The sequence below is a fragment of the Phascolarctos cinereus genome, unplaced genomic scaffold (assembly GCF_003287225.1).
Source record: "Phascolarctos cinereus isolate Bilbo 61053 unplaced genomic scaffold, phaCin_HiC Scaffold_4;HRSCAF=312, whole genome shotgun sequence".
NCBI lineage: Eukaryota > Metazoa > Chordata > Mammalia > Diprotodontia > Phascolarctidae > Phascolarctos > Phascolarctos cinereus.
The window spans coordinates 158,616,938-158,641,014 of NW_027555847.1; the positions used below are offsets into that span (position 1 = coordinate 158,616,938).

Here is a 24,077-nt window from a genome sequence, read left to right on the forward strand (position 1 = left end):
CCCAGGGCTGTGGGAGTGAGAAGACATTTAAGGTTTGGAGCTGGCGACCTGACAATGGGGATCCATGGGAGGGGAAATACACTGAAGCTACATGGTCTTGGTCTTTCCCAGAAGTCACTACTGACTACTACTACCTCTGTAGAAGAAAGCCGAAATGCCCAAGAGGGAGACATCAGCCAGCCTCCATCCCATCCTGCCATGGGGGTGGAGGGGTAGGATGTGGCAAACCAAAGATTCCAGGATTAGTGAAATGCTGAAAGTCTGTGTGTAGGTTCATAGTATGAATACATAACTTGTGTATAGGGGTGGGGAGCAGTTGAGGGACATAGTGCCGATGTGGCCCAGCCTCTGGGAGGTAGATACTTGACCTTGATTTCTTAATTACAGTTACTGCGACTGGTCTGCATAGGAAAGAGCTGTTGTTGATCAGAACAAACCAAGCTCTTCTCTTACATCCAGCCTTCTCCTGTCTCTGCCTTTGCTTACACAGCCCCCATGCTTAGAATACACTGCACTTTCCAACCCTCCCCAACATCTTCATATCACATTCTCCAGCCCACTTTCCCTGCCTCCCACCCAGTTTAAATCGATCTCTCCCTTCAGACCTCTCCTTCAAATTTCTCCTGACATGTCTATAACTATAAAAAGTCTATTACATTTAACCTTATTTCATTACTTTGGTACAAATCATGTTCCTTTGCCTTCCCCATTAGACCTTTTGATAGCAGAAATCCTTTATAAAAGATCTGAGATTTAGGATTGGAAGGGACCTTAAACATCATCTAGTCCTGCCTCTTCATTATATAGATTAGAACATTTAAGCCCAGAAAGGCTAAGTGAGATTTGCATACACGATTAGTAAATATCTAAGGTAACATTTAAATTCAGCTCTTCCCAATGCCAAGTCAGGGAACTACTTGACTGTACCTTATATTAATCTTTCAATTGAAAATGCCTAACTTGGTGCCTTGTACTTAAAAGGTGCTTAAAGTTGTTGAAGGAAACGGAAGAGAGGGTCTAGGTGGGTTATTTCTGATTGGGGGATACTTGACCCTACACAATATCCCCATTCCTCAAGCTCTTTGTTGCTGCCTCCCATCCTCCTCTGGGCCTGGGTCATCCCTTCCAAAGATCACTCAGGCCCTCAGTCTGCAGAGGTCATACTGGTTTTCCCTCTACCTCTACCTCACCTCTTTAAATCATTTAATAGGTATTTATTCCACACCTACTATGTGCTATGTGCTGGGGGCTACTTAGATACCTCTCCTAGAGGTAGCTGGTGGCACAGAGGCACTAGTCCTGGAGCTAGGAATACCTGAGTTCAGATCTAGCCTCAGACCCTTACTAGTTGTACGATCTTGGGCAAGTCACCGACACTCTGCTTCTATTTCCTCACTTGTAAAATGAATACACCTACCTCCCAGTATGGTCGTGAGGATCAAAGGAGATAATATTTGTTAAAAAAAAAAAAGGACCTAGCACAGTACCTGGCATATAGTGGGTGCTATATAAATACTTATTTCCTTCCCCTTTCCATAAATGAACAAGACCTGGTCTGCTCTTAAGGAACTTACTGTCCAATAGAGGAGATAAGGTACCGCAGAAAAGAATTATACCAGAAGTCAGTTAGTGGGAATTAGGAGGGCAAAGGGATCTGGTTGGGTTTGGAACTGTGGGTGGGCAGGCTAAAGACAGCTTCATGAAAGAGGTAACATTTTATTTCAGCCTTGCAGAATGAGCAGAATTCCACAGGTAAAGATGAGGTTAAAAAACTCTGCTGAGGACATGAGAGGGGGAAACCTCAAAGAAACAATGTTCAGAAGCTTGGAGATGCCAAATTCCAAAGATGTAGTTAGTTAGTGATTTTCCATCTGATCCCACATGACCTTGTCTGAAGTCTGTTCTTGTTCACGATTTTTAAAAGCGTAGCACCCGCTCTAGAAGCACTGTACAATTAAGTTTTTTTTTTAATTTATAGGCTGGAGTCCCCAGGAAGTGTCTGACTACTTCTTCCCTCAAGGTTTTAGGAGTAATGCCAAAGGGGTGAGGTTTCTAGTATTGTTATTCACATGCCCCCACTGGTGTGCTTCTCCATTGTTCTCAGCCAGTGGCTTTAACAATCTTCTTAGCAAAGGTATTTACTAAATAGTATAGTAAAAACAATTGGTACAAAATAATTCCCTAGGGGCAGCTAGGTGGCAGTGGATAGAACACTGGCCCTAGATTCAGGAGGACCTGAGTTCAAATCCAGCCTCAGACACTTCACATGTACTAGCTGTGTGACCCTGGGCAAGTCACTTAACCCATTGCCTAGCCAAAAACAAAACAAAACAAAACAAAATAATTCCCTACAAGGTAATAGGGTGGACAAGAAGACTATAAAACATGGTGAAGAAGTCATTGTAGAAGGTGGGAGTCCTGGAAGTAGATGGTTCAACCTTTGAAAAATGTTTTTGAATGACTCTGATAAAGTCAATTCCTAGGAATGGCAATGGAGAACAAGGAGTATCCTAACTAAGGAGTCAGGAGGATTAGGAGTAGAAGCCTCCATTGAATATAGGTGTGAAGAAAATTGGAACACTAATGCATTGTTGCTGGAGTTGTGAAATAATCCAACCATTCTGGAGAGCAATTTGGAACTCTGCCCAAAGGGCTATAAAAATGTACATACCCTTTGACTCAGCAATAGCACTTCTAGGACTGTATCCCAAAGAGATCATACAAATGGGAAAAGAATCCACATGTACAAAAATATTTATGGCAGCTCTTTTTGTGGTGGCAAAGAATTGGAAATTGAGGGGATGCCTATCAATTGCGGAATGGCTGAGCAAGTTGTGGTATATGAATGTAATGGAATATGATTGTGCTATAAGAAATGATGAGCAGGCAGACTTCAGAAAAACCTGGAAAGACTTGTATGGACTGATGCTGAGTGAAATGAGCAGAACCAGGAGAACATTGTACACAGTAACAACCATGTTGTTGGATGACTAACTTTGATAGACTTAGCCCTTCTCAGCAATGCAAGGATCTAAGACATCTCCAAAGGTCTCATGATGGAAAATGCTATCCACATCCAAAGAAAGAAGAGCTATGGAGTTTGAATGCAGATCGAAGCATACTAAGCTGCTTTTTTTCTTTTGTTGTGTTTTGTTTCCTCTTTCTGGTGGTTCTAATTCTTCTTTTGGTTCTAATTCTTCCCTACAACATCACTAATGTGAAAATATGTTTAACAGGAATGTATATGTATAGCCTATATCAGATTGCTTGTAGTTTTGGGGAGGGAGGTGGGGAAAGAGGGGGAGGAAAATTAAAAACTCAAAAGCTTATGGAAGTGATTGTTGATAATTCAAAATAAATCAATTTTTTTTTTTAAAAAGAAGATAGGTGTAAAGGAAGAGGCACGAATTTGGTTGTCCACTTTCTCTGTTCCTATTCTGCTGAACAATGTTAAATCATGTTGACTGGGAGTATATATATATATATATACACACACACACACACACACACACACACACACACACACACACACACACACACATATTCATTCTCTGCTATGAAGAAAAACCTGGGCAGGAATGAACTAATGTGCTCAAGCTATCACAACTCTTCCCCTGTTGTGATTTCCCTTTCCAGCCCCAGAATATTGGCTTTATGAATCCAGAAGACCTGAATTCGTAAGTTCATAGATTTAGATGCTGGAAGGGACTTACCACCTAGTCCATCCCCATCATTTTACAGATGATGAAACCAAGGTTCAGAGAGATTAAGTGACTTGCCCAGGGTCACACAGCTGGTAGGTCTCTGAGGCTGGATTTGAACTCTGTTCTTTCTGACTCAGATTCTAGTGTTCTATCCACTGATGCTTATTACCTTTGGGCAAGTCAAATTAATCTCCTTGCATGTTAGTTTTCTCAACTGTAAAATGAAAGCGTTGCACTAGATGATTCCTATGGCCCCTTCCAGTTCTATAATTTCTATGATCCTTAAATCTTCCTTCTAACCCCAATTCTACCCAACTCACTCTGAGCAAATGACCTGAACTCTTTCCCTACTCGCTCAGCCTCATTTCTTTCTCCCCTCTTATCTTGTCCCTCCTCCTTTCCTAACTCTTTCCCCTGTCCTTTTGATCCTATTCCCTTTAATCTTCTGGGGGTCCTTATTCCATTATTTCCTTTCTCCAGTGAGTAGTACAGTGCTTGGCACATTGTAGGTGCTTAATAGATGTTTATTGATTGGTTGATATTTTTTCCATCTTCAGTCTTTCCTTCTTCACTTATTTCTTGTCCCAGAGGTCAACAGAGACCTCCCAAGCAACCATCCCCAAGGAACTTTTTTAGTTTTCATTGTTCTCCCTCTCTGCAACATCACTCCCTCTTGGTCACCCTCTTTCTTGAAATTTTCTAATTTCTTTGACAGTTTCTTCAATTCTTTTCACTGGTTCCTCTTTTCTTTTTCAGTTTCCTAAGCATACGGGGTCCTTAAGCTTTTTACCTCGGTGGTCTTCTCTTTTCTTACCTAATGATCTCATCCACTTCCATGGTTTCAACCCTCACTTCTATGTCACAAGATTCCCAATCTTTATCTCCAATTGTGTCCCCAAGTTCCAGACTAGCATTTCCACTTGCCTGCTACGTATTTCCTTTAGTGCTGTAAATTTATTTTATGCCAAAAGGAACTTAGAATTTCTTTTTCCTCCAAAAAATGTCTAAGTAGCTCCTCTTCCTCCAGGCTTTCCCATTTATGTTAATAGCTCCATTAATCCTTCCTTCCTTCAGGATAAAAACCTGGGTCATGTCTTCAACTCTTTCCTCTCTCTCACCCCTTACCATTTATTCAGTTCTTTTCAAAGGTTTTTCTTCTTCCCAGTACTTCTTATAGTATCCCTTCCATTTTCAGTCCCATTGTTACCACCTTAATTCAAGTCCTTATTATCTTTTGCCAGAACCACTGTGGTTGCTTTCTAACTTCAGTCCATTCAATACCTGGTCACCAGATTCATTTTTCTAAAGAACTGCTTAGATCATTTCATTCCTTTGTTTAAAAGAAAAATCAAAAGTGTTCTATTATTTAGCTTAATAAAATTAAAAACCCCTTAGCCTGGCATGCAAGAACCTCCTATATGGTATCAATAAACCTTGCCCATCTTATCTCTAGTTAGTTCTTTAAATGTACCTTCCACACTAGTCAGGCTGACACATTCATTGTTACCTCCTTTCTATTCCCCAATCTGTAATGGCTGTTTTCCCTCTCACTGAAACTCTTCGATCTTGCAAGGTCCTTCTCAAATGCTTTTTCCTGTACAAAACCTTTTCTTATTTACAAGCAGATGTGCTCCCCCCCAACCCTTAGGAAATTGTACCTCTCGAAGTAATATGACCTCCTAATCTCCAAATTCAAAGGCAATTTTTCAGTACTCATCCTCAATTTCTAGAGCTACCTACTGTAGGTAGCTGGATAATCTTGCCTTCTTGGCTTTTGATATACCACATTCTCTTTTTTGTCCCCTATTCCTCTAACTGCTCCTTCTCTGGATTTTTGTATCTACCAAACATTTGTTGGATATATTGTTTTTAGCCTTATTATTATTATATTTTTTTGGCTAGGCAATAGGGTTAAGTGACTTGCCCAGGGTCTGAGGCTCGATTTGAACTCAGGTCCTCCTGAATCCAGGGCCAGTGCTCTATCCACTGCGCTTTAGCCTTATTTTTAATCTGCATTCTCTTCCTTGGAAACCTTATCTAGTACCAAGATTTTTTTTTTTTGCAAATGACACAAAAATCTCAGTTCTAGTCCCTGCTTCTGAACTACTTTCCTAAATCTCCAATTGTCCCCGACGCATTTCCACCTGAGTACCTCAATACCACTTTAAACTCAACATGTCCGAAACTGAGCTTATTTTCTAAATGGCTAGATGGTGCAGTGGATGGAGTCCTAGGCTTGCAGTCAGGAACATTTGAATTTAAATATAGGTTCAGACACTTAGTAGCTGTGTGACTTTGGGCAAGTCACTTAAAAAAACTTTTGCCTCAGTTTCTCCAACTATGAAATGGGGATAATAACAGCACCTCTCTCTCAGGGTTTTTGTGAGGATTAAATGAAATAATATTTGTAAAGCACTTACCACAGTACCTGGTACATAGTAGGCACTTAATTAATGCTTGTTCCCTTCCCCTCTCTCTCAAACTTCTGACTTTACTATTTCTGCTTGTAGGCACTACCATTTACCCCATCTCCCATTTTTGGAGCTTTGAGCTTCTTTTTTAATTTTTCCCACTCTCACCTCCTACCCAGTTACCAGGTCCCCTCCATGCCACTTCTCCAACATCTCTTGTATCTATTCACTCTTCCCTATTCCCATTATCACCTCGATGTTGGCACTTGTTACCCCTTGCCTAGACTTCTATATAGCTTCCTAATAGGTGTCCTCCTCTCATTCAGTTTTTCATTCCAAAGATAGAATTTTCCTAATAGGCAATACGTAATCATGACACTCTTCTGCTCAAGTCTTCAGTATTGCAGAATCAAAAATTAAGAGTTGACAGGAACCTCAGAGACCATTGACTCCAACGTTGTAGTTGACCTACAGAGTGCAGCAGGACTGCACGTCCTTGGGTCTAGATACTACATCTCTTAATGCAGCTTGTGTTAGCTTTTTTGGCAGCCACCTCACATTGAGTTTGCACTTAACCAATCTTCTACTCCACTCCTCTTCCCTCCCACCCCAATCTTTTTCAGAGGAACTATTGTCTAGCTCTGCCTCCCTCATCTCATTTGATCTGGCTCATTATTCTAGCATATCAGAATCTTTTTGGACTTGACTCTTCTGTCTCATTTGTTACTGATTCCTCCCAGTATCACCAGCAAATCTGATAAAATACGACCCTCTATAACTGTCACTAATTTTTAAAAAGCCATAACATAAGGCCAAAAAGAGACTCCTGGGGCACTCTGTTAGGAGCGGCTAGGTGGCCAAGTGGCGAACCTAGGGGTCAGGAAGACATCCTCTTGAGTTCAAATCTGGCCTCAGACACTGGGCAAGTCACTTAACCCTGTTTGCCTCAGCTTCCTCACCTGTAAAATGAGCTGGAGAAGGAAATGGCAAACCACCCCAGTATCTTTGCCAGAAAACCCCAAATAGGGTCACGAATAGTTGGACACAACTAAAAAAGGATTAAATAACTGAGTATAGTTCTAACTCCTCTGCCTGGTATTTAAGATGCTCCATAAACTGATGCCTCAATTCCAAGTCTCCATGCTTCCCATCAAATTGACCTACTCTGACACACTTCTGTCTCTATTTCTGCTCACTATTGTGTTTGGAGTGCCCTCCCTCTTTACCTGCTTAATTCCTACCATCCCTTTAAAATGCATCTCAGATGTCATTTCCTTCATAAAGCCTCCCATGATCTCCTAAGCCAGTGATGTCCATTCCACAATTTGGCAACTCTCACCTATTTTACCACATGATTCATCTTATAGCTAGCTGCTTGTATCTTAATTCTCCTATTAGAGGGCAAGGTTTTTGAAGGCTGAGATGGCATCTTCTCTAAACTTTCTACCTATCCTCTCTAGCAAGAGTTCCAAAATATTGAATGTATACTTCTGGTTTTCGGTGTTCTTCATACTTAACTTTCTCCTACTAGACTGTAAAGTCCATGAATGCAATACCCAGGGCTCATACATTTTTATACTGTAGAAACTTTTGCACAGTAAAAGGTGACCGAGTGCTTTTTGAACAATTGGGGAGACTGGTATGTGAAGGGGATAGTTTTAATAGAGGTTTGGGAGACCAGTGGCAGATGAAGCCAGTTTGGGTAGCGACATTTAGTGCTCAGTGGAAAATGAGGCAGCAGAACGGTGAGGAAGGGGAGAACCCATAAGCCCTGAGGCCCAGCTGCTTTTCCTCTGGCCTAGAGCTGGTGCTGTGAGAATAGGATCAAACAGCCAGACACTTTATGGATCCAGAGAAAGGCATTAAAGGTATTCAGGTAAGATGGCACCTTCTTTTTGCTTTGGGTTAGTGGGGAAAACTTCCCAAACTAGGGTGGAAGGGAAATATGGGGGCTGGAGCCAGACTTGTGTTGGGATGACAGAGCTGAAGGGGCATGATGTCCCTTTAGGAATACAACCTGATGGATTTTACGAATGAAGTTGAGGCTGAGGGAGAAACACAGAATTCTAGCTTTACGCCCTTGAGAGACCTAAGACCTTTAGTCCACTCCACTTACCTTACAGGTGAGGAAGGTCAGTGAGGACTTGCCTAGGGGGTCACCTACCTAGTTAAGGGTCGGAGTTGGGACATGAACTCGTCTTTCTACCTCAAACTCAGCACTCCTTTCTCTACGTCATGGCTGTGTGGTTACCAAATAGAAGAGCTGGGACTCAAACTTCGTTCCTTTAGGCCCATTTTTCAATTTCTCAGTTTCAAGAAACTGATGACTCTTTGGAGTGTTCAAGATAAGAGGCATGGTTGAGGTGGGGGTGATGATGGTGTGGGAGGGCAGGGATACAGAGCACTGGATTGATGCATGTCCCTGGGAGCATGCAACAAGGCAAATGAGGGGATGGGTGATATGGGGTATGGCTGTGGTGGTGACTGGGTGAGGAAGAATCACAAGATAGAAAGGTCTAAAGCCTGGATCAACCAGGCTGGAGAGTGCACATGGATGGAGACAGCCATGTTTGGCGGTGTGGTATCTGTGCCAGGGAGACAGGTTTGGAGGTAGCTCTTCTGGTCCAGTCAGCAGGTATGTTCCTCGTCCCTCCCCTCCACCACTAACATATGACGTCTGTCTGGGGTGGCAGGCTGCACTAGCAAGGGAGCTCTCTCCCCTCAAACTCCAGCCTCCTTGTGTGGAGGGCAGTGATTTCAGAACCAGGTAGGAGCTGGCGGTAGAACCACCTTTATTGGGGGGTGACCTGTTTTGGGGTGGGTGGAAGGGTGGTGACCCTTGCAGCCCCCACACATGGCTAGGGTAGAGAGGACAGTATCAAAAAAGGCGAGCGGAGCCAAGGCTGTGGGGACTGGCTGAGAGCCACTGAGGGTGAGGCTGGGGCTGGTGCAGCCCCTGGCCGTGTGAGGTGCAGCAGCGTTAATACTCTTGGAGCCAGCGTTAATACTCTGAGAAGGGCTAGGCACTTAGGGGACCCCGGGGCTGGGTTGAAGGCTGAGCCCTAGGGCATGAAGGCACTTGGACAGGGAAGGGGCAAGGGGAAGTGCAGTGGTGCCGGGCAAGGCCCAGCCCCAGGGGTGGCAGGCACTTTGGGAGCGCTGGGGATGGATCCCTCTGGGCGCAAGAGGCTTTGGGCCGCAGGCAGCTGGTTGGTACAGTCTCTGGCCTAGGTCTGCATTAAATAGAAGTTCCTGCTCTCAATGCTGTCCCTCATCCCGCAGCTCTGAAGGCAGAACTTGTACTGCTGCTGTCGGATCTGGGCCAGCTTCTTCCGAGCTTCTTCCAGCTCCCGCTCCTTCCGAAGCATCTCCTCTTGAGCTGCAATTATCTGGGGGAAGGAGGAGGAAGAGCTGGCTCAGTGCAGGGGCAGGGGCTGGCTCTGGGAACTAACTACTCCTCCTCTCCCTCCTCCTCTTCCTCCTCCTGCCACCGTTCCCAGAGGTAGCTCTCACCTGGGCAATGCCTCCAACCATCCTTTCCTTCACCACAACTGTCTCGTTCTCTTGGTCTTCAAAGGCTGCGGCCTTCTGTGCTGCTTTCACCAGGTTATCTGAGGCTCGCTTCACTGCATTGCCAGCCGCCTGGGAGGAGGGCAGATCGAGACGAGGACGTATCAGAGAGATGGGGTGGTCTAAGGGAAGTAGGGTATCCTAGACGTGGACAGGTGGGGTAGAGGAGACCCAAACACAGAAAAAGTGGTCTTTGGGTGACAGTCCAGATGCACTGCAAGCCAAACAGCTGCCTACGTCTCCAGGAGGTACAAGGGGAGGGCTCTCACCTGCAGCCGCTTCATGGCCTCTGAATCCTGATCAGCCTTGACTTTGCAGGCCACGAGCAGCTGGGCTGTGGAGGCAGCCACCTGCTTTGCGGATGAGATGAGCTTCTCCTGACTGGCGTGACCCTGCACAGCTGCATTGGCCGCCTCACACAGATTGTTGGTTGCAGCAGCCACCATCCGGGCCTGGAGTGGGTGGAGGAACAGTAGTCAGATCCAGCTCTGCCCATGCATCTCCCACACCCCATCCTAGAGTATGACTACCCCCCCAAAGCCTCATGCATCTTGGGTACTCACAGCAGAAATGAGGCCCTGAGACCACTGCCCATCATCCAATGCATTGGCTGGGATGGCACCCACCTGTGAGGAGAGATGAAAGGGTGTCCGGTACCCCCACTCTGTCCCAGTCAGACAGAAGGCTGTGGAAAACGAAACTAGCGTATCCATCTACACTGTATCCTTCCATGAGACCTCACCTTCCCCTGAGCCACCAATTCCCTCTGAGCAGCAGATGCCGCCTTCACCAGGGCACTGGTTGCTGCCGCAATGGACTTCGCTGCTTCTAGGATCTGCTCCTCAAAGTTCAGGGATTCATCTGCTTCCTGCAGTGGAGTATGAGATTGGAGGGCATGTGACAGGAGAAGAAAAGGTTCAAAAGGAGTGTAATGGGGTATGGATGGGCTTGAGATTGGCCAGTGCATGGCAGTAGAGGCTAGAGGCATGGCGGAGAACAGGGCAGGGGCTGACCTTGGGCTTGGCCCGGGGCTTGAGCTGTTCCAGCTTCTTGGCTGCTGCCTCAATGGCTGCTGCAGCTCCCAGGAGTTCATTTTCGGCAATGACTGTGGGGTCCTCAGGATCCACCCATTCTGTTCCTGGGGGGACGGGTGGGGCAAAGCAAGTGGTCATCGACATTGGTGGGAGTGAACCCAGGCCACTGAGCTGGGCTTGTGTAGAAAACTTGGTGAGTAGGTGGGCAGGGGCTTGGTGCAAAGCCCTATTTCTTTCTGGATCTGAATGGCTCAATGAGCCCTCATGAGGAGGAGGGTGGCATAGGCTGAACTGCGGGGCCGCTTCCCACCCTAAGCCTGGTGTCCTTCCTCACCCTTCATGGCCTCAGCTGCTTGGATGAGCTCAGTGACAGAGCCAGCCACACGCTTGGAATGTCCTGTTAACTGCTGTTTCAGTTCTGGGCTCGGTTTCTGCAGGGTCTGTGGTGGTGGTTACACAGGAATCAAATCACAAGTCCTGCCCGACCAACTCTTCCCTGCCTAGAGAACTTCAGACCCTCATGATACACACAAGGGCCCCTCCTCACACCTCTTTTACCCCTCATCCCCTGACCACACACACACATCATGCTCCCTTCAAGACACATCACGGCAAGCCCTCCAACCATCACGCCCTCACATATCATCCAGGCCTTGAGGTTAAGAGGCGCTCACCGGCTGATAAAGATCAAGAAGAATGAAGAAAAAAGAAATGAGTGAGAATGGTGAACGAGGAAGAAGAAAGGTGTATATGCTGGGGGAGGGATGGAGACAGAAGCAAATGAAGAAGAGAAAGTGAGAGAGGTAAAGAATCTTGGGCTGGGAGGGCTATGACATTTTGGAAGCCATCAGGAATTTCTGTGGGGTGGGTGCTTGGGCATTATTTACATAAGTGACTGGAGCCGGACACGGTCCTCAGGGGCGGTGGGAAGATGGCAGGGAGAAGGCAGCGGAGGGGAGGGGCAGGGCATGGGCACAAGCCCAGCAGCTCCTCTCTCACCAGTAGCACATGGTCCAGCAGCTCGAGGTAGCCATTCGCACACTCCCGGCCATAGTGCAGAGCCCGCAGTCGTACTTCAGGGGCCACTTCGGGGTGATAGGCGGCCTCCTGTTTACCCAGAGAAAAACCCGTCAGCATCAGGAACACCCTACAGCCTCCCTGTCCGTCCCCAGCCAGGACACCTTCCCTGTGGGCCCTTCCGTCGCCACCAGCTTTCTCCCCACAGCACACCTTGCAGGCCCTCAGCATGTCGGCTATGGCTCTTCGGCTCAGGTTGGCTGTGGCGATGACGTCTTCTTGGCGACAGGAGTTGCCGGCAGCGACAGCCTTGGCAGTAGCCATGGTGATACCTTTGGTCATTCGGATAAAATCCTCTGGGGTGGAGGTCTTGGCAGGGGGCTCTGGGGAACAGAAAACCTGCAGGAGCATGAAGTCATGCAAAGTCATGCAGCAGTATTCGGATATTCAAATCCCATGTGCTCGCGCTCAGGGAGACTGATGTTAATGGAGCCCAGAGAAGTAAGCTAAGAATGAGAAAGTGATTTCTCCAAGGTCAGAGAGTCAAGGAGCAGCAGCAGGATTGAACCTAGCTCTTCCAAATCCACTCTTCTCGCCACTGGATTCTAATGAAGAATCAACGTATCAGGACCTCTAGGGCAATTTCTGGTGCTGGGCATGTGGATTCACTGATTCACTCAATAACATTTATTAGGCATTAATCAATTAACTGGTACTTATTAAGCACTTACTCTGTTGCCAGGCACTATGCTAGGCACCAGGGACGCAAATACAAAGAAGGAGACAATTCCTACTCAAAAGGTGCTTATATTTTGTTCAAACCTAAGATACAATGATGAATGGTCCCTGGTCACAAGGAAGTTAAAGTCATTTCAGGGAGAGAAGACATACAGTGTTTCTAATAATACAGTACACCCTTCCCTCCCTTTTAAAAACAACGTTTTTAGGTATTTAAAGGAGATTTACTGTGAAGCTCCACAAGAAGATATCCAAAGGGGACAGGTAGGTCTGAGGAGGGGGAGAGGTTGAGGGTGGGGCAGGTTGGTGATAGGAAGAAAAGTTTCATAGTTAACAGATTACCCCCACTCTTTCAGCTATACCACATTTGTTTAAATACTCCACACTTCAGGAGGCCTTTCCTGGCCTTCCCAGTGGTTAGTGCCTTTTCCCTTTGAGATTTCCTTCCATTTCTCTCTATATCTGGTATGTACCTAGTCATTTATTTATGTGTTGCCTCCCCATCAGAATGTAAGCTGCTTGAGGGCAGAGATTATTTTCACCTTTCTTGTATCCCCAGCAACCAGTACTCTGGGTACTGTGTGGGCCTGGAGTGACAGGTGGGCTATTCAAGAGAAGAAGAGATTTCAGGTGGAGGAAATGGCACGCCCAAAGGCACAGGAGTTGGGGAGCCCTGGATATGTTCAGACAATGCTGAGTGTGCTGTTCAGCTTGGCTGGAGCCCAGGGTCTGCGCCGGGGAGTAGAGGCAGATTTGGGCCACGTTCAGGGTCTCGAAAAAGAAGGCTGAAGCGGCTGGACTTGATGAGATAAGCAATGGGGAGACAGTGAAGATTTCTCAGCAGGGAAGCAATATGAATAATTAGGGAGATTAATTTAGCAGCTAAAGGAGTTGGAGGGTTGGAGAGACGGGGACTGGAGTCAAGAAGGCCAGTTAAGAGGCTGATACAAAGGTCCAGACCAGAGGGCTTGAATGGGCTAGGATGCCAGCAGTAGGAACAAATGAAAAGATGGGGATGGATTTGACAGATGTTGAAAGAAGAACCAATAAAACATGGCAAATGACTGACTACATATAGGGAGAGGAGATGAGGGGGAGGAGAAAAGGAAGGGGGAGGGTGGGAGGAGAGTGTGTGTGTGTATACACATATACATATGGACATAAGCATGTATACGTACCCACATATGCGTGTATATATACTTGTACATATTCATATATACACACATACATATATAAAACCAGGAATGACCCAGAACAGAACTTGGGGAATGCCCCTGAGGCACTGAGGAGCCAGTAATGGAGAAAGAAAAATGGTCAGAGAAGGAAGAGCTAAATAGGACCCTGCTGTGTCATGGAAGTCAAAGGAGAAGGCTTCAAGCAGGAGGGTTTGGGTCAACAGTGTCACGGACTGTGGATGCTAGGGGACATGAGAGCTGAGAAAAGTCCTGGGCTTGGTAGTCGGAAGTCACTTGGGAGAGTGGAATAATAGGGATAGAAACCGGACCCTCCAATATTTAGAAGGAGTGTGGTGGACTCACTTTGAGGGTAAAGAAAGGAACGTGTGTGCATAGCTCTGTACGTGCATTTCTGGGTGACCATGGGAGTTTCAGGTTTATTTAACAAGCCCTGACCCCACTCTCACCGCCAGCTCCTGCCGAATGTGTTCGGTTGTAGCTTCTAGAGCCCGGGTGCCTTTGGTGGCCTCATCCTCCACAGCTTTCACAGTCTTGAGCAGGGACGTCACATTGGTTACCATCACCTGGGGGAGTCAGAAGTGTGAGGGCTCTGCTCTTCCTTTCCCCTTCCTTGCCCACTGCTCTCTCCCTCACCCACCTTGGCAGAGTTCTTGAGCTGCCACACAGCAGGGTCATCTCCCACTTTGCCTGCTGCGGCCTTGGTGGCACTGATGAGGTCCCCCAGAGCCTTGGCCACGTCCTTAACTGCATTGATCAGGACCACCTGTGTGAGGAATGAGAGGCTGTAGCTCAGGGTGATAAGAGGGCACTTTGGTCAGGGACAGGAGTGGGATTGGGCAGATACCTGGGTCTCGGGGTCCTCGGCACCCAGGCTGGCAGCGCCTAGCTTGACCACATCAGCTAAGCGGGTAATAGTGCCCACGGAGGATTGGGCAGCCTGGGCCAGCTTCTCCTGGCTTGCAGCTGCATTCTGTACCAGGACCTTCGTGTCCTCCACCAATGCCTTTGCAGTCTTCAGGATGCCCTCCCTGAGTGGAAAATCACAGTGAGCCCCACTCAGTGCTTCCCGTGGTGCTTACTCTGTCTTCTTTAGTCTGCCCTGTCCCTACGCCCCCTTTCATTCCAGCTTGGTTCCCTTGAAACAGTTTCTCTCTACTACCACAAAACCCGTTGGCTCCTTCTTGGTCCATCTTCCAAACCACCATCCCCAGGTTCTCCTCACCGGTGATCGGCAAAGGTCTCTGCACCCTCACGGTTGAGTGTTCCTGCTGTGGCAAACATGATGGTGGTGTCGAGGTCAGCAATAATGCCAGACACCGCACTGGCTGCTGTGATGCAAGCCTGGGTGCCACGGTTTCCAGCTTGGAGTGCGGCCAGAACGTGGGAGACCTGGAGGCATTGGGGAAAAGAGAGGACGTTGTCATCTGGCTTCTGACAGGCAGGGTGCTTAGCGTGGGGGAGCTCCCACATGGCCATGGGGTGTTAAGGAAGTGAACACAGAGCCTGTGGGGGTTACCTTCTCAGACACACGCCGGGCACACTCCATCAGTTCTTTCCTGGTGTAGGCATCACTGGGGCTACACTGCAGGGCACCTGCCTTTGTGACCAGGGCCGCACAGCCATGGCCCAGCTCCTGCACACGGTGCTTGATGTGGGCACCAATCTGTGAGCACACAGAAGAAGAGATATACAGGGAATGCATGGGTGTCTCTTGGCAGGTCATCTAAGATACTGAGAAATTCATATGGAAGCAAAAAGGGAAAACATACAGGTACTTGGTGGGGTCACAGAACAGTCACAACAGCTAAAATACAGGGCATATGGGGGCACAGAAGCTGTGTTTGAGGTTTTAAAAAAACCAAACCCAAACTACCCACGACCTATATCTTCCTGCATATATTACCCTGTAGACAGAAAATCCTTACATGGGAAAATGTACTATGCTCAAAGGCATACACATGAATGCAGAGTTCAACGGATGGGGAAGAAGATGAGAATGATGAGATGGAGGGACTGTGAGTCCAAGGTAATTGAACGTTAGGTAACAGTAATGACTCACATTTCTGCAGCATTTGTTACTGCTTACCAAGAGCTTTCCTCCCAATAATCCTTTGAGGTAGGTAGTGAAAGGGTTATTCCTCTCATTTCACAGAGGAAGCAGAGATCAGAGACGTTACGTGATTTGCAGTCTTGCTGTTCATTCATGTCTGACCACTCCTGACCCCATTTGGGGTTTTCTTGGCAAAGATACTGGAGTGGTTTGATATTTCCTTTTCCAGCTCATTTTACTAATGAGGAAACTGAGGCAAACAGGGTTAAGTGATTTGCCCAGGGTCACACAGCCAGTAAGCGTCTGAGGCTGGATCTGAACTCAGGTTCTCCTGACTCCAAGGTCAGCACTATCCACTGAGCCACCTAACTCCCACAGTCACATGCCACTAAATGTCAGGGTAGGGATTCCAATCCACGTCTCCCAAGCCCAGAAATCTTTCAACTGCATCACACTTATGAAAAGAGATGGTGTCTGGAAAGGCAGGGAATGCGCAGTCACCAGGAGCTGGCTGGTGCGACAGGGACTAGACCAAGAAACTTCCACAGGTGCTCAGTGGCTCCTAGAGAGAGCTTAGTAAGACTGGGAATAGAAGCAAGCACAAATATGAGACCAAGGGAGAGAACTCCCAGGGCTCAGATGGGCATGGAAAAATGCAAATGTTGGAACAGGGACTCCGAATCAAGAAATCTAAGTGAGATGGGTCCCAAGCCAGAACAGGCTGGACTGTGTCTCTAGTTTGTCTCAGTGACTGATGACCCAAGGAGTTTGTGTGTGTCCAGATCATTCCTTACCTATAGCAAAAAGAATTTCTTGTTGCCCTGACGCTGACTGACCTGGGAGTATTTAGTCCCCAGAAAAGGGATGGGATTATGCTTCAGAAGGGAGACTCAAGTCCTTGGGTGGTAGCCAAGAAGGTACAGAGGGAGCCCCAGTCTGTTACTCTGGGCTGAGGGGGAGGATGGAAGTGGGAGAGGAGGCACATGGGGGGAGCATCACACTATTATCACATAGGAGGCTCATGACAGGTAGACACAAAGTGGGTAACATGACAGGGTTTCACAGGCTGGGGTCAGGGGAGGGACTGCCATTCAGGGTCCCAGTTTTCTGTTACCTCCTCGTTTTCAGCAGCCATGGCTGCAGGCTTGGCTTGTAGGGCGAGGCGGCCATAATCACTGGTCAGCTGGTTGGCCAGAGGGCCGAGCTCCTCTGGGTTGGTACTTGACTTGGTCACCTGGGAAGAGGGCAGAGGAGTTCATAGCAAAACACGTTCTTCCCCGCCCCCTCCCCAGGCTCACCCCGTAGTGTCTCCTGCACTCACCATCTCCTGTACATTGACTGCAATAGCTTTGGCTGTCCGTACCATGGTCGTCTGGTAGTCCACAAAGGAACCATCTGGCTCTCCCATCGGTCCCTCATCGAGCTGGGACAGGAGAGGGATGGAGAAAGGAGAGTTCAGAGCTTGCCTCTGGCTGAGCCAATAAACTAGCCCAGCCCAGGGTGGCTGCCCTATACCCTACTAATGTGAGCACCTGGTTGATTGCCTGCGTGATGGAATCCACCATGCCCCCCACTACACCAGCTGCGCTGGCTGCCTCATTGAGTGTGGCCGTCAGGTCTTCCACAGCTTCTGTTACCATTTGCACAGCCTCTTCCAGAGCCTCCTGAGTGTGGGCTGCTTGCTGTTTGGGGATTGGAAAGGAGAAAAACAGAGGGGGCAGCAGTGAGAAGAGTCCTTCTACTTCCTTGAGGTTTGTCCTCCCCCCAACCCCCATCCCCATACCTTGGGGTTGCCCCCTGCCTCTTTGGCTGTGTAGAGCAGCTGGAGGGCAGACTCTGCCAGCGTCTTGGTCTGGTCTAACAGTGCCATCTGCTGGGGGTGGCTCAGTGTCTTGGAGGCAGCACCCACAGCAGCCAGGGTAAGCGGTTCGAAATACTGGGCCATCTGGGACACCTGAGGTAGGGTGGGGAGAGGGGTCAGCCTGGAAAGGGAAGATCCCAGGAGCCTTCCCTTGACTCCCCCTCTCCAGGTACCTTGTGTCCCAGCTGGGAGGCCTCAGCACGGGCAGCACTGGCCAGCGGCTCAATGAGGTGGGAGATCTCTTGTACCGCTGTCAGCATCTGAGTGTGCAGGGCCTAGAAGGGAAGGGCCCAGCAGCGTTAGCACTTACTACCGACCCAGGACAGAGAGACAGAGGGATGACCCTGACCTCTAAGGGTGACGGATGGAAAGAGCCAAGGGCTGAGCCAAGGAAGGAGATGTGAGACTGGTTTCTTGGAGGGTCTTGTCCCTCGATCCCTAGATCTATACTGACCTCTCCTACCCTCCCCTTAAATTGGACTTGGCCCCTCATTTTGTCACCTCGCCCAGCCTTCCAACCCTCTCTCCTCTGTGTGCTCTGCTGCTTCTTGACACCCCAGTCTGTCTCACCTCTTGGGAGATGCCTTCTCGAGGTGCAAGCTGCTGGCTGATGGCAGCAAGGGAGGCCTGGTCCAGATCACGAAGACAACTATTCAAGGCTGCAATGGCTGCCTCACACTCCCGCTGACCTGGAGCCTTGTCCCTAGGAAGGCCACATCCTCTCAAGTCACGCCCCACCCCCTCCATCTCCACACCCACCCAACAGGTCACTGTGTTTTTCGGGGCACCAATGAGGCACCTCCTCTTGCCCCCACTGTGATCCTACCTCATACTGGTGATGAGCTTCTTGATGGAGTCCGAGACTGTACGAGAGTGTCCAGCCAGTACTGACCAGCGAGGGGGGTCTCGGGGATTGACTGCTAGGGCCCGGGCTGTTTGGATCAGTCCCCCTGCACTCTCTAACATGGTTTTAGCTGAGACCACTATGGGCTCCATGGCAGCTCGACCCTAAGAGGAAGGAGCAGGTGGTTGGAGAGCTGTCCCATGGAAAGCGGAGGACCACTCTGCTCAGGCAAAGTGGGAGGGTCATCTGCCCATGCCCCACTCCCAGGCCTCCCCTTACCTCAGGGCTGATTTGGGCAGGAATGCTAGAGAACTCAGGGTTGGCTGCAAAGGCACTCAGGTTGTCCACAGCCTCCAGCAGGGGGGCTGTGGCTGCTTGGCACTGGGCCCGATTCTCCTCTGTGAAAGCCCCATCCAGTGCCTGAGGGTTGGGGAGGCAGAGTTTGGGGCATTAGAAATAGGGTGTGCAAGTCTATAATCTCCCCCATCTTAGACTCTGAGCCACGTGGGTCTGTGAGAGGGGAAGTTAGGGAAAACAGCACAGGTACTCTGGGTCTGATGACAAACAGTATACAGGAAGTAGAGGCAGAGAAAGGAGACTGGGTGGGGAGCAAGGGAGGAGATTGTGAGGGAGTATGGCCATGAAAACCTTGATGGTCTTGACAAGGTTGGCAGTGCTGTTGGCCACCTCCTTGGCTGACTGGACAAACTGTCGTTTGGCTGTAGGGTTGGCTGTGCGGGAAGAGGCCAGACGGCAGCTGTTACACAATGCAGAGGTGTGTTTAGCCACAATGGTGGCTGCGGACAGCACCTGGGGACACAGAAACCCATGGAGAAGGCATAATGAATCAGGATCACAGAATTCAAAGCTGGATGAGACCTTGGAAAGGGCCACCCCCTTCAGTTTATAAAGGGGAAACTGAGCTTTCAGAACTAAGGTGACTTGCCCAAGGTCTCACAGATAGTTAGGAGGGCAGGAATTAGAACCTGGGTCCTCTTTCCTTTTTATGAGAGGATAGATAAGCCATCAGTAACAGGAACCTAAACAACCCTTCTCTGGGAGCAGTGAGGTGGCTCGGTGAATAGAGCACCAGCTCTTTAGTCAAGAGGACCTGAGTTCAAATCCAACCTCAGACACATAACACTTACTAGCTGTGTGACACTGGGCAAGTCACTTAACCCCAACTGCCTCGTCAAAAAAATAAAGTAAGCAACCTTTCTCTGTTATGATGGAAGATAGGACAGACAACACAGACAGACACTAATCGGGAGGCACTGTGATTGGAAGGGGGCAGAGGCTGTTGTCTCTTTATTAGCTCTTCTTCCACCCTGGTACCACACGCCTTCCTTGGCTTGCTCTGTGCTGCCCTACTCTTTGTATGGGCTATTGTCCTTAGGACCCACAATCCCCCTTCCTATCTGCCAACCACCAGCCTCCTTCCCAAGTTACCTGGGCCTGGGTGCAGCCTGGCTCCCCTAGACTCTGACAAGCCATCTGAATCGCCTGGTTGGCTCTGGCAAACTGGGTGGGCTCCACCAGCCCCTGCTGTCCTGCTTGGCTATTGGGGTCCGAGATGCCAACCAAGTATGCAGCCTGGCAGTAGAAAGGCAAAGAAGGGTTGGAGATAATGAGTGAAGAACAAAAGGATGAGTGAGGAAGGGCTGGAGTGAAGGATAAGGGTTAGCTAATAAAATGTCTTTGGTGTTCTCTTCAAAGGGACTTTAAGCAGCTCTGAGATTCCAGGAGCAGGAAGGATGAGTGACTTGGCTACAGAAGCAAATCTTCTGCCCCAAAGTGAAGCAGCCCTGACGCCAACAGTGCCAAAGGAAAATCCAGAGGGAAGCGTGTCACTACCTTTCACACTGAGCCCTTGCTGGGGACATCAAGGCCAAGCAGTGATTGGTAAGAGTGGAAATGTAATGAAGAAGCTACTGCACTGATGTGCTTGTATTTCTCTTCAAACCAGTCTATATTATATCCTTTTAAATTTGCTGTGCAAACGGTAATCACAGATGGTTTACACTGTAAACTCTTACTGGTGTAACTTCACTGGAGAGTTTCATTTTGATAGAGTGGATGCTCTGTGAGTCTATGAGCTCCAGGTTATCTTAGTGGCTAGGAGTCGTTTGGTCCATATAGACTGACCCAAGGGGATGCCAGTAGTTTGGGGTGGATACAGAGCTTCTCTAGGATGACCATGCCAAGTCCACCCTTCCTGTGATGGCTGGAGAGCATGCCAGGGATTTCTGTCAGGCCCTCAGGCTCTGGGGCTGGGGGGGAATTCAGGGTAGCAGGCTGGGCAGGAGGGAGCTTGGCCAGGCTTCAGGAGCCTACGTGGCCAGGGCAGGGAGGCCTACCTGAGCAGCTGCCTCCGTGAAGCCACAGAGGGCTTTGGAGGCTGTGCGGATGGCCTCTCCAAACTCAGGCAGGTTGCTATTCTTGGCATTTTGGGAAATTCCAGTCATGGCCTCACCCAGGACCTGGGGAACATATATCAGATCCAAACTTTAGAGAGCAGACTAGGTAGGTCCCAACTCCTGGCCCATTCTTTCTCCTGGGTCCCTTCCCACATACCTTAGAGTTCTCCATGACGCTGTCTAGGCAGCCAAAGTAGGACATGTCATTAATGGGCTGGGCTGGGTTTTCCAGGAGCTCTCGTACAGTCTGGGGCAGGATAGGGAGAGAAACTGGGGCATGTGAAAGTCTTAACTTCTTTGATTTGTCCCCCACCTCATTTCTAGCTTAACCCATGAATATCCTTAACTCCCTTTACCCCAAAAGACACCCCTCCCTCCCACACCAACCCCTGACCCACACTCACTGGTAGAGTTCTTACCTCCAGCTCCCGAAGGGCATTGTCACACTCTTTCTGGCCCGGTGCCTGCTGGGTACACATGGTGATGAGCTGGTTGATGCTATCGGTGACAGCTCTTGGATGTGGAGAGGGAAATACAAAGGTCATTCCTGTAGCTCCCCAACCCAGGAATTCTTCCCTCCACCTGATTCATGCCTTTTACTTTTCATACTGTATGAGCCAAGACTTCTCTTGTGAATCTAAATTACTCCCTCTCCCATTCCAAGGGACAAGGCTGGGTCTGATCTCAAGACTTGTCCTGTCCTTCCATCAGACTTTAGCTAGATGTAGACTTCTCTGACCCACCACCACACATACACACTCCAGCACTGAGACTACCCCACTCTGTTCATTCTTCCTCACCTGGCAGCTGCAGCCAGCTGACTCTTAAGGTTAGGGGCGGCAGGGTCTGTGGATAAGGCCTTGGCTGCCAGCAGGAGTTTGCTTGATGACATGGAAATGCCCTTCAGGTTGGATACCACTTGGGCTTGGTCCTCTTGGCTCTGTCCAAGGATTGAAAGAGAAGGAGAAGTGTCACATGTCTTCTGGTCCTATTTCTTTCCTTGGGAGGACATGTATGAGTATGTAAGATATACAGGGGGTTTGGGCTTCTTGGGAAAGTAAGGGCACAGGTATATAAGGCTAGGGGAGCAGCAATCTGTCTCCCATGGGTGATTCTTCTATTTAGACATTTCTCTCCCCAATCTATGGTCAACCAGGCGTCCTCTTATCTCAGAAGACACTGTGGTGCCACAGTCCTTGTATCCTCTCTCCATACCGGAGCCTGTCCAGCCATCTCCACGCCTGCCTCCAAGAAGGTGTTGAAGTCCTGTCCAAAGCGGCCAGAGGCTCGAGCCAGATCCTGGGGGGTCCCCCTGGAGGCCTGTACCAACTCTGTGGCTGCTTGGTTCAGTCCTGCAGCTGCTTCATTCAGTCGGCTCTGAGCCTCTTGAAACGTCCCAGTGCTTGGTGGAAGCTGGAGGGGGACACAAAGAATGTCAAAGGGGTAGTTGGGGAATGAAGAGTGGGCAGAGGGAAGGTGAACTGGGGAAGTCTAATGAGAGAACTTGAGGAAAATGAAGGCAGAAATGGTGGGCAAGAGGATGACTGCATTTCATTCGAGTTGGGGAAAGCTGGATAGAGAGATGAAATGGGGGCAGAAGTGAGAGGTGAATGCCCCAGGGAGGTAAAGGAGCCTCAGTGTGACAGAGGCTTGGGGTCTGTCAGCCTCTCTGCTCTCCCACCCAATTGCCCTCCTCACTGAGTCGCTCAGCAGGCGCTTGCTGGCATCTCCCACGGCTCTCAGGGCATTGTCCACATCACGCTGGCCTGGCAGGCAGCTGACACAGCGGTTCAGAGCCTGGGTCACTGCTTTTGCCACCTGAAGGAGAGATGGTTAACATTATGGCAATACCCTAGGGACTCCTCTACTCTGCACAGGAGAGGGGCAGTCAATAGCTCCATCATTCCTGATGGTAGAGTGGGGCAGGGTGGGTGGGATCTGTATCAAGAGAAACTTTAGTTAAACTAATCAAACAGTATTGAAGAGACTGCCCTAATCTTGGTAGAGATCTAGAATGGAAGACCCTGAAAGCATTGCTCCATAGCCTTTAGCCATAGTTTAAGGAAGACCAACAATGTGGACAAACAGGAGTCAGAGAAGCAGCTCATCAGGCACAGGGACCAGCTGCTCTTCACTACATAGAGTTGAAGAATTGTCCACTGGTCCATCTGTCTGTGAGTTAAGTCATGGGAGACGCAGGGGCTGAAGATGCTTCTATTCTCAAAATGACAGGCCAGTATATCTGTGTTGAGGGAGGGAGTTGGCCAGTGACCTATGGGGATGGCTGCCCTTCCTGAGGCTGACCTGGGCTAATCGCTGCTGGCTCTCGGGGTCCCCAGGCCGGCCGGGCTGCCTTCTTGGCCTCCTCGATCAGGCTGCTGGCCTTATCCAGGACATCACTGGCTGTGTCAAGCACTGCTGCCTGGACTGCAGGTTCTGATGTCAGGGCTGCCACACCTCTCGCTGCTTGGGCCAAAGCGCGTAGTCCTCCTGCCACGTCTCGTGCTGCTATGCCTGGGAGGAGAGGACCCCCGGATCTGTGCCAGGACCCCTGCTTCTCCCTGCGCTCTTCGCTGACTTGTGGCTCTTATTTTCTCTCCCACCACTACTTCCTTGACCACATCAGTGCACATACCTGCGTAGTTCTCATTGCCTTGGGCCACCTCCCCCAGCAGCTGGGCAATGGAGGAGCTCACAGCCTTGGTGCTGTTCCCCAGGTCCTGTGCACATTTCTCCATCTGGAAGAGAGAGATTGAGAGGACTCAGGGGGCCTCTACAGTCTCCAAGGAAAGGGGAACTGGAGTCACCTGCGGGTGGGGAAAGGTCAAGGGAACTGGAAATATGATCTGAAAGGTCTGAGGGGAAACTGGGGTGCAACCTGAGAATCTGGGGCTTGGAGTATAATTTAGTTTGTGCTGTACTGGTCCTCACCGTCTCCCCAGGCAGGGGTTTGAGTCTGCCGTCTCTAGCTGCTGCCTTTATTTCTTGCAGGTCGCGCTCCAGGCTCTGTACGAGGCTCAGCGCAGAGTCCATTTCCAGGGGGCCACACGCCTCCTGAGCCTATAAAGGGAGGGGCTCTGGGTGAAGAGGGGCTCCTGTGGGGGTGAGATCCCTGCTGAAACTTCCGACTCCCGCTCCCCCAGCCCCCAGCCTCGCAGTGGATCCTCTCCACCCCTCTCTCCTCACTCAAGCCTCTAGGTTCTCAGATTTTTCTACTTTGCATCTTGTATCTTCC

General features: G+C 49.2%; 1 protein-coding gene across 1 annotated transcript in view; it reads right to left on the bottom strand.

The window, feature by feature from the left end:
* Positions 1-8,890: 8,890 nt before the first annotated feature.
* The window catches only part of TLN1 (talin 1), a 39,721-nt gene continuing 24,534 nt past the window's right edge, over positions 8,891-24,077 (bottom strand). The window contains 35 exon segments of the mRNA XM_020977036.2: positions 8,891-9,408; positions 9,411-9,504; positions 9,629-9,757; positions 9,955-10,137; positions 10,249-10,311; positions 10,428-10,553; positions 10,699-10,823; positions 11,054-11,159; positions 11,719-11,826; positions 11,950-12,135; positions 14,117-14,233; positions 14,308-14,433; positions 14,515-14,698; positions 14,893-15,059; positions 15,187-15,333; positions 16,835-16,954; positions 17,042-17,143; positions 17,253-17,402; positions 17,504-17,674; positions 17,755-17,856; positions 18,152-18,284; positions 18,408-18,589; positions 18,705-18,845; positions 19,074-19,235; positions 19,875-20,018; positions 20,783-20,905; positions 21,000-21,089; positions 21,262-21,355; positions 21,643-21,782; positions 22,058-22,255; positions 22,541-22,660; positions 23,147-23,185; positions 23,187-23,356; positions 23,478-23,580; positions 23,774-23,902. Coding sequence (XP_020832695.1) covers positions 9,374-9,408; positions 9,411-9,504; positions 9,629-9,757; positions 9,955-10,137; positions 10,249-10,311; positions 10,428-10,553; positions 10,699-10,823; positions 11,054-11,159; positions 11,719-11,826; positions 11,950-12,135; positions 14,117-14,233; positions 14,308-14,433; positions 14,515-14,698; positions 14,893-15,059; positions 15,187-15,333; positions 16,835-16,954; positions 17,042-17,143; positions 17,253-17,402; positions 17,504-17,674; positions 17,755-17,856; positions 18,152-18,284; positions 18,408-18,589; positions 18,705-18,845; positions 19,074-19,235; positions 19,875-20,018; positions 20,783-20,905; positions 21,000-21,089; positions 21,262-21,355; positions 21,643-21,782; positions 22,058-22,255; positions 22,541-22,660; positions 23,147-23,185; positions 23,187-23,356; positions 23,478-23,580; positions 23,774-23,902 — 4,509 coding nt within the window. The 3' untranslated portion in view covers positions 8,891-9,373.